Source organism: Oncorhynchus kisutch, linkage group LG1 (genome assembly GCF_002021735.2).
Source record: "Oncorhynchus kisutch isolate 150728-3 linkage group LG1, Okis_V2, whole genome shotgun sequence".
Lineage (NCBI taxonomy): Eukaryota > Metazoa > Chordata > Actinopteri > Salmoniformes > Salmonidae > Oncorhynchus > Oncorhynchus kisutch.
In genome coordinates this window covers 9,189,492-9,198,983 of record NC_034174.2, presented here as the reverse complement: position 1 = coordinate 9,198,983, position 9,492 = coordinate 9,189,492, and the positions used below count along the sequence as shown (strand labels likewise).

Below are 9,492 nucleotides of genomic sequence, written 5' to 3'. Positions count from 1 at the left end.
CCTCCCTCCCTCTCTCTCCCTCTCTCTCCTCTCTCCCTCTCTCTCTCTCTCTCTCCCTCTCTCTACCTCTCTCACCTCTCCTCCTCTCTACTCTCCCCCTGGCTCTCTACCTCCCTCCCTCTCCTCTCTCTACATCTCTCTCTCCTCCCTCTCTCGGGACCATCTCTCTCTCCCCTCTCTCTTGTTCTCTCTCCTCTCTCCCTCTCTCTTGCCGTCTCTCGTCCCTCTCTCTACCTTCCCTCCCTCCCTCCCTCGCCTATCTTCCTACCTCCCTCCCTCCCTCTCTCTCTCCCTCCCTAGACCTCTCTACCTCCCTCCTGCCACTCCCTCCCTCCCTCTCTGCTCTCCATCTCGTCCCCTCTCTCTACCTCCTCTCTCCCTCCCTCCCTCCCTCTTCTCTCTCTTAACTCTCTACTCCCTCTCTCCTGTCTACTCCCTCCCTCCCTCTCTCTTCTCTCTACCTCCCTCCCTCCTCTCTCTCCCTCTCTCTCTACTCCTCCCTCCCTCCCTCTCTCTACCTCCCTCCCTCCCTCTCTCTCTCTCTACCTCCCTCCCTCCCTCTCTCTCCCTCTCTCTACCTCCCTCCCGCCCACACGCTGTCCTCTTTTGTTCACTGACCTTGGTTTTTCCTCAGACCACTTTTCACTTTTCACTGCTGTTGCATTTCAGTCTTTCATTTATTTTTCAATCTCGTGATTTCTTATCTTCCTTTTGAGTCATTCCTGGCTGACTGGCTGACTGGCTAACTGACTGGCTGGCTAACTGACTGGCTAACTGACTGACTTAATGGCTGACTGACTGGCTGGCTTAATGACTTGCTGGCTGACTGAATTGCTGACTGACTGGCTGGCTGACTTAATGGCTGGCTGACTGGCTGGCTGACTTAATGGCTGGCTGACTGACTGAATTGCTGACAGACTGACTGGCTGGCTGACTTAATGGCTGGCTGGCTGACTGGCTGGCTGGCTGACTGGCTGGCTGACTTAATGGCTGGCTGACTGACTGGCTGGCTGACTTAATGACTGGCTGGCTGACTGGCTGGCTGACTTAATGGCTGGCTGACTTAATGGCTGGCTGACTGACTGGCTGGCTGACTTAATGGCTGGCTGACTTAATGGCTGGCTGACTGACTGGCTGGCTGACTTAATGACTGGCTGGCTGACTGAATTGCTGACTGACTGGCTGACTGACTGGCTGACTGACCACCTGCACGCCCCAACACTAATGCAACACTGTATCAGTAAGTCACATTGTCTAAAATATCGTCTATTTGTTTATATTGTATTTTACCACAGGGTGAATCCTCACCAGGGTCTTAACCTGACTGTAGTTCGGCATCGTAAACCGACTTCAGTGGGCACAGGGTGAATCCTCACCAGGGCCTATTGGTTTATATTGTATTTTACCACAGGGTGAATCCTCACCAGGGCCTATTGGTTTATATTGTATTTTACCACAGGGTGAATCCTCACCAGGGCCTATTGGTTTATATTGTATTTTACCACAGGGTGAATCCTCACCAGGGCCTATTGGTTTATATTGTATTTTACCACAGGGTGAATCCTCACCAGGGCCTATTGGTTTATATTGTATTTTACCACAGGGTGAATCCTCACCAGGGCCTATTGGTTTATATTGTATTTTACCACAGGGTGAATCCTCACCAGGGCCTATTGGTTTATATTGTATTTTACCACAGGGTGAATCCTAACCTCCCGAAGAATCAAACATTTACTCACTGATGTCAATGGGAGACTAAGTGAAAATGTGACCCTATCCTAAATTAGGATAAATGGCTGAACATGAATTCTCTCTACCCGCCTCTTAGATGACAAGCAGCATCTATCTTTGCCAGAGGAATCTCTGACCTCACTGTGCTCATGCCACATATCAAAACAGTCTGATATGGACCTGACCAGCATGGAACTACAACAGGAAAGTATTCACGTAGGTCGCTGGACATTGTGGGCATTCTGTGTACCTCTTCTCTTCTCATTTCAGATTGATTCATTGATTTATTGATATTTCAGATTGTGGGTAGTGGTCACTTTGCGTCGGTGTGGCAGGGAAGCTACCAAGGGACTACGGTGGCTGTGAAGGTGTTCCCCACCTGGTGCAAACAGGAGTTCACAGTGGAGAGGGAAGTGTACGGACTACCACACCTGGTGCATGCTGGGATTGCTCACTTCCTGGGAGCTGGCAGGAAGTCAGATAGCGGAGACTGTGTCCTGCTCCTGGAGCTAGCCACATGCGTGAGTAACACTGTTTACATAGAGAGACGACGTCAAATACCTCTTACAAGACATGAAGGTTCATACATGCTTATTACAACAAGTTATAAAGCCTTATAACCAGATGCTTTAATACGTAGTGTTACCATAGTAATTGTCTGATTCTCTAGCTTGGTTTGACGTAAAGCCTCATTCTGCTTACTGTCCAAAGTTCCCATGCCAGGCTTCATGTTAATTGATTGTTTAAATACTGATGTATGTTACGGTCATTTTAACTAGATAACCACACGAACGTGACACAAGGAAAAACTCTTGACTTGTCTTTCTATCCAGGGCTCTCTCAGTTCCTTCCTGTCTAAGAACAGCAGTGACTGGACAACAACACTGAAGCTGGCCCAGTCTCTGTCTGAGGGACTGGCTTACCTCCATTCTGACTTCTACAGGCATGGTATGTATGGGCCATCATCAACATCATCATCATTATTATAATCAACATCATTATCAACATCATTATCATCATCAACATCATCATCGACAGCATCATTATTATTATTATAGTCACCATTATCATCATCAATCAATCAAATGTATTTATAAAGCCCTTCGTACATCAGCTGATGTCTCAAAGTGCTGTACAGAATCCCAACCTAAAACCCCAAACAGCAAGCAATGCAGGTGTAGAAGCACGGTGGCTAGGAAAAACTCCCTAGAAAGGCAGGAACCCAGGAAGAACCAGGCTCTGAGGGGTGGCCAGTCCTCTACTGGCTGTGCTGGGTAGAAAGGAACCAGGCTCTGAGGGGTGGCCAGTCCTCTACTGGCTGTGCTGGGTAGAAAGGAACCAGGCTCTGAGGGGTGGCCAGTCCTCTTCTGGCTGTGCCAGGTGGAGATTATAACAGTACATGGCCATTAAGGCCAGATCGTTCTTCAAGATGTTTAAACATTCATAGGTAACCAGCAGGGTCAAATAATAATCACAGTGGTTGTAGAGGGTGCAACAGGTCAGCACCTCAGGAGTAAACGTCAGTAGACTTTTCATAACCGAGCATTCAGAGGTCGAGACAGCAGGTCAGGTAGAGAGAGAGAGGGGGGGGGGGTCAAAAACAGTAGATGCGGGACAAAGTAGCACTTCACAGGTCAGGGTTCCATAGCCGCAGGCAGAACAGCAGAAACTGGATCAGCAGCACGACCAGATGGACTGGGGTGGAGAAAAACTGGAGTGGGGAAAAACTCGATAGGAAGATCACGTCAGTGACTCAAACCACTCAAGTCGAGTATAGCACGACGTGATGCACCCCTCCTAGGGACGGCATGGGAGAGCAGTGGTGGGATAAGTACCCAATTATCATACTTGAGTAAAAGTAAAGATACATGAATACAAAATGACTCAAGTAAAAGTGAAAGTCACCCAGTAAAATACTACTTGAGTAAAAGTCTAAAAGTATTTGGTTTTAAATACACTTAAGTAAATGGAATTGCTAAAATGTACTTAAGTGTCAAAAGTCAAAGTAAAAGTATAAATAATTTAAAATTCCTTATATTAAGCAAATCAGATGGCACAATTGTATTTTTTATTTATTTATTTACTGATAGCCAGGGGCACATCTCCAGATCAGAGGCAGTAGGGATGACGAGGGATGTTCTCTGTTTAGTGAGTCCTCCAGATCAGAGGCAGTAGGGACCAGGGATGTTCTCTGTTTAGTGAGTCGTCCAGATCAGAGGCAGTAGGGACCAGGGATGTTCTCTGTTTAGTGAGTCCTCCAAATCAGAGGCAGTAGGGATGACGAGGGATGTTCTCTGTTTAGTGAGTCCTCCAGATCAGAGGCAGTAGGGACCAGGGATGTTCTCTGTTTAGTGAGTCGTCCAGATCAGAGGCAGTAGGGACCAGGGATGTTCTCTGTTTAGTGAGTCCTCCAAATCAGAGGCAGTAGGGATGACGAGGGATGTTCTCTGTTTAGTGAGTCCTCCAGATCAGAGGAAGTAGGGATGACCAGGGATGTTCTCTGTTTAGTGAGTCCTCCAGATCAGAGGCAGTAGGGACCAGGGATGTTCTCTGTTTAGTGAGTCCTCCAGATCAGAGGCAGTAGGGATGACCAGGGATGTTCTCTGTTTAGTGAGTCCTCCAGATCAGAGGAAGTAGGGATGACCAGGGATGTTCTCTGTTTAGTGAGTCCTCCAGATCAGAGGCAGTAGGGACCAGGGATGTTCTCTGTTTAGTGAGTCCTCCAGATCAGAGGCAGTAGGGATGACCAGGGATGTTCTCTGTTTAGTGAGTCCTCCAGATCAGAGGCAGTAGGGATGACCAGGGATGTTCTCTTGATAAGTGCGTGAATTGGACCATTTTCCTGTCAAAATGTAACGAGTACTTTTATGTGTGTCAGGGAAAACGTATGGAGTAAAAAGTACATTATTTTATTTAGGAATGTAGCGGAGTAAAAGTTGCCAAAATATAAATAGTCAAGTAAAGTACAGATACCCCAAAAAACGACTTAAGTAGTACTTTTAAGTATTTTTACTTAAGTACTTTTCCCCACTGTGGGAGATCATCAGTAAGCCAGTGACTCAGCCCCTGTAATAGGGTCAAAGGAAGAGAATCCCAGTGGAGAGAGGGGAACCGGCCAGGCAGAGAGTGGAGCCGGCCAGGCAGAGAGGGGAACCGGCCAGGCAGAGAGTGGAGCCGGCCAGGCAGAGAGTGGAGCCGGCCAGGCAGAGAGGGGAACCGGCCAGGCAGAGAGGGGAGCCGGCCAGGCAGAGAGTGGAACTGGCCAGGCAGAGAGTGGAACCGGCCAGGCAGAGAGGGGAGCCGGCCAGGCAGAGAGGGGAGCCGGCCAGGCAGAGAGGGGAACCGGCCAGGCAGAGAGGGGAGCCGGCCAGGCAGAGAGGGGAACCGGCCAGGCAGAGAGGGGAGCCGGCCAGGCAGAGAGTGGAACCGGCCAGGCAGAGAGGGGAACCGGCCAGGCAGAGAGGGGAGCCGGCCAGGCAGAGAGGGGAACCGGCCAGTCAGAGAGTGGAGCCGGCCAGGCAGAGAGGGGAACCGGCCAGGCAGAGAGGGGAGCCGGCCAGGCAGAGAGGGGAACCGGCCAGGCAGAGAGGGGAGCCGGCCAGGCAGAGAGGGGAGCCGGCCAGGCAGAGAGTGGAGCCGGCCAGGCAGAGAGTGGAGCCGGCCAGGCAGAGAGGGGAGCCGGCCAGGCAGAGAGTGGAACCGGCCAGTCAGAGAGGGGAGCCGGCCAGGCAGAGAGTGGAACCGGCCAGTCAGAGAGGGGAACCGGCCAGTCAGAGAGGGGAGCCGGCCAGGCAGAGAGTGGAACCGGCCAGTCAGAGAGGGGAGCCGGCCAGGCAGAGAGTGGAACTGGCCAGGCAGAGAGTGGAACCGGCCAGGCAGAGAGTGGAACCGGCCAGGCAGAGACAGCAAGGACGGTTCGTCGCTCCAGTGCCTGTTCACCTTCACACTCCTGGGCCAGACTACACTCAATCATAGGACCTACTGAAGAGATGAGTCTTCAGTAAAGACTTAAACGTTGAGACCGAGTCTGTGTCTCTCACATGGGTAGGCAGACCATTCCATAAAAATGGAGCTCTATAGGAGAAAGCCCTGCCACCAGCTGTTTGCTTAGAAATTCTAGGGACAATTAGCCTGCGTCTTGTGACCGTAGCGTACGTGTAGGTATGTACGGCAGGACCAAATCGTAAAGATAGATAGGAGCAAGCCCATGTAATGCTTTGTAGGTTAACAGTAAAACCTTGACATCAGCCCTTGCCTTAACAGGAAGCCAGTGTAGAGAGGCTAGCACTGGAGTAATATGATCACATTTTTTGGTTCTAGTCAGGATTCTAGCAGCCGTATTTAGCACTAACTGAAGTTTATTTAGTGCTTTATCCGGGTAGCCGGAATGTAGAGCATGTCAGTAGTCTAACCTAGAAGTGCCAAAAGTGACATGATGCTTTTCTGCATCATATGTGGACCTCACAGTTTAGACAACATACTGGGAAAAAGCTCCAAAGCCCCACTGCAGTTTCTCCTGCCCAGGAAGACCTTCTCCTGCTCTCACCATGTGGTCAGGAATAACGCCTGACCACAATCCTATATGTCCTTTGTCAGTGGCTGTACAGTGTGTGTTTGTGTGTGTCTGATGTCTGTGTTCTCAGGGGTGCACAAGCCAGCGGTGGCCCACAGAGATCTCAGTAGTAACAACGTGCTAGTGAGGGACGATGGTACCTGTGTCCTGTGTGACTTTGGCTCTTCCACCATCCTGCGCTCATGCGCCGGTCCACACAGCTGGCAGCGCTACATGGTTAACGTACAGGTGGGCCTGTCTTTCCCCCAACCCCGGGCTCCCTTCTACTTCTTTAGGATGTTTTCTCAGTTTATTGAACATATAGAGAGAGTGACAGAGATAGATTCTATCCCTCCTATCAAAACAATGCTGGTATATAATGCCAGAGGCTGTGGCCCTTAACTGCTACACCACCCAGTCTCTCATTTTAATAGCAACAACATGGTTTCAAATCAAATCAAATGTATTTGTCACATACACATGGTTAGTTAATGCGAGTGTAGCGAAATGCTTGTGCTTCTAGTTCCGACAATGCAGTAATAACCAACGAGTAATCTAACCTAAACAATTCCAAAATGACTACCTTATAGACACAAGTGTAAAGGGATAAAGAATATGTACATAAATATATATGAATGAGTGATGGTACAGAACGGCATAGGCAAGATGCAGTAGATGGTATCGAGTACAGTATATAAATATGAGATGAGTAATGTAGGGTATGTAAACAAAGTGGCATTGTTTAAAGTGGCTAGTGATACAGTATATAGAGTACAGTATATAGAGTGCAGTATATAGAGTGCAGTATATAGAGTACAGTATATAGAGTGCAGTATATAGAGTACAGTATATAGAGTACAGTATATAGAGTACAGTATATAGAGTACAGTATATAGAGTACAGTATATAGAGTACAGTGTACAGTATATAGAGTACAGTATATAGAGTGCAGTATATAGAGTGCAGTATATAGAGTACAGTGTACAGTATATAGAGTACAGTATATAGAGTACAGTATATAGAGTACAGTATATAGAGTACAGTATATAGAGTACAGTGTATAGAGTGCAGTATATAGAGTACAGTGTACAGTATATAGAGTACAGTATATAGAGTACAGTATATAGAGTACAGTGTACAGTATATAGAGTACAGTATATAGAGTGCAGTATATAGAGTGCAGTATATAGAGTACAGTATATAGAGTACAGTATATAGAGTACAGTATATAGAGTACAGTATATAGAGTAAAGTATATACAGTACAGTGTACAGTATATAGAGTACAGTATATAGAGTACAGTATATAGAGTACAGTATATAGAGTACAGTATATAGAGTACAGTGTATAGAGTGCAGTATATAGAGTACAGTGTACAGTATATAGAGTACAGTATATAGAGTACAGTATATAGAGTACAGTATATAGAGTACAGTATATACAGTACAGTATATAGAGTGCAGTATATAGAGTGCAGTATATAGAGTACAGTATATAGAGTACAGTATATAGAGTACAGTATATACAGTACAGTGTACAGTATATAGAGTACAGTATATAGAGTGCAGTATATAGAGTGCAGTATATAGAGTACAGTATATAGAGTACAGTATATAGAGTACAGTATATAGAGTACAGTGTACAGTATATAGAGTACAGTATATAGAGTACAGTATATACAGTACAGTGTACAGTATATAGAGTACAGTATATAGAGTGCAGTATATAGAGTGCAGTATATAGAGTACAGTATATAGAGTACAGTATATAGAGTACAGTATATAGAGTGCAGTATATAGAGTGCAGTATATAGAGTATAGTATATAGAGTACAGTATATAGAGTACAGTATATAGAGTACAGTATATAGAGTACAGTATATAGAGTACAGTATACAGTATATAGAGTACAGTATATAGAGTACAGTATATAGAGTACAGTATATAGAGTACAGTATACAGTATATAGAGTACAGTATATAGAGTACAGTATATAGAGTACAGTATATAGAGTACAGTATATAGAGTACAGTATATAGAGTACAGTATATACATATGCAGTGGGGCAAATAAGTTTTTAGCCAGTCTCTCATTTTAATAGCAACAAAATGTTTTTGATAGGCAACTTCTGTTTCTACTCTCTCCACAGGCCAGCGTCCAGGCAGTGGGATGATCGTGTTGTTGTTATTGTTGATAATGATGTTGTCGTTGCAGTAGATCATACACACGGTGTTCAGTTTAGTTCAACCTTTCTCCTCTCCCATCTACAGAGCCAGGTGGGGACGTTGTGCTATATGGCCCCCGAGCTCCTGGATGGCTGTGTGAACCTGAGCAGTGGCTGGTGTCTCATACAGGGAGACGTCTACTCCTTAGGAACGCTGCTTTGGGAGCTGCTGATGCGCTGCTCAGACCTTTTCATAGGTAGGCTATATATCAAACCGGGGGGGGGGGGGGGGGTTTTGGTTCTGAGATAATTCAATCTCTTAAGAGTTCTCAGTGTTTATCATAATCATTGGGTTACCCTAAGGTTATCCTAAGGTTACCCTAAGCTCGCTTGTGGTCTCAAAGCGCACTGCCCACAAATGTTTGTCAGTGTGAGACTACCCCCTAACCCTAACAGTAACCCTATGCCTGCGTCTCCCCCTGCAGTCTGCCCGGTGTCAGATCAAACTGTCTTATGAAGAGTTACATCGCCAACCCTAACCCTAACCCTAACCCTAACCCTAACCCCTAACCCCTAACCCTAACCATAACCCTAACCCTAACCATAACCCTAACCATAACCCCTAACCCCTAACCCTAACCCTAACCATAACCCTAACCTCTGTCTCCGCCTGCAGGCTGCCCAGTGCCAGAACACAGACTGCCTTATGAAGAGTTACATCGCCAACCCTAACCCTAAACCCTAAACCCTAACCCTAACCCTAACCCTAACCCTAACCCCTAACCATAACCCTAACCCTAACCATAACCCTAACCCCTAACCCTAACCCCTAACCCCTAACCCCTAACCATAACCATAACCCTAACCATAACCCTAACCTCTGTCTCCGCCTGCAGGCTGCCCAGTGCCAGAACACAGACTGCCTTATGAAGAGTTACATCGCCAACCCTAACCCTAACCCCTAACCCCTAACCCTAACCCTAACCCCTAACCCCTAACCCTAACCCCTAACCCTAACCCTAACCATAACCCTAACCTCTGTCTCCC

At 46.9% G+C, this 9,492-nt stretch overlaps 1 protein-coding gene across 5 annotated transcripts in view; it reads left to right on the top strand.

Moving 5' to 3' along the window:
* Positions 1 to 9,492, top strand: part of LOC109880429 (anti-Muellerian hormone type-2 receptor) — a 19,383-nt gene that overhangs the window by 6,772 nt on the left and 3,119 nt on the right. For 3 of the 5 annotated variants that reach the window (XM_031823697.1, XM_031823577.1, XM_031823748.1), the window contains 5 exons: positions 1,829 to 1,947; positions 2,031 to 2,252; positions 2,565 to 2,679; positions 6,375 to 6,532; positions 8,552 to 8,702. In XM_031823697.1, coding sequence (XP_031679557.1) covers positions 1,829 to 1,947; positions 2,031 to 2,252; positions 2,565 to 2,679; positions 6,375 to 6,532; positions 8,552 to 8,702 — 765 coding nt within the window. Of the gene's footprint in view, positions 1 to 1,828; positions 1,948 to 2,030; positions 2,253 to 2,564; positions 2,680 to 6,374; positions 6,533 to 8,551; positions 8,703 to 9,121 lie in introns of all 5 variants that reach the window. The other 2 variants (XM_031823652.1, XM_031823612.1) reach the window with 2 other exon arrangements.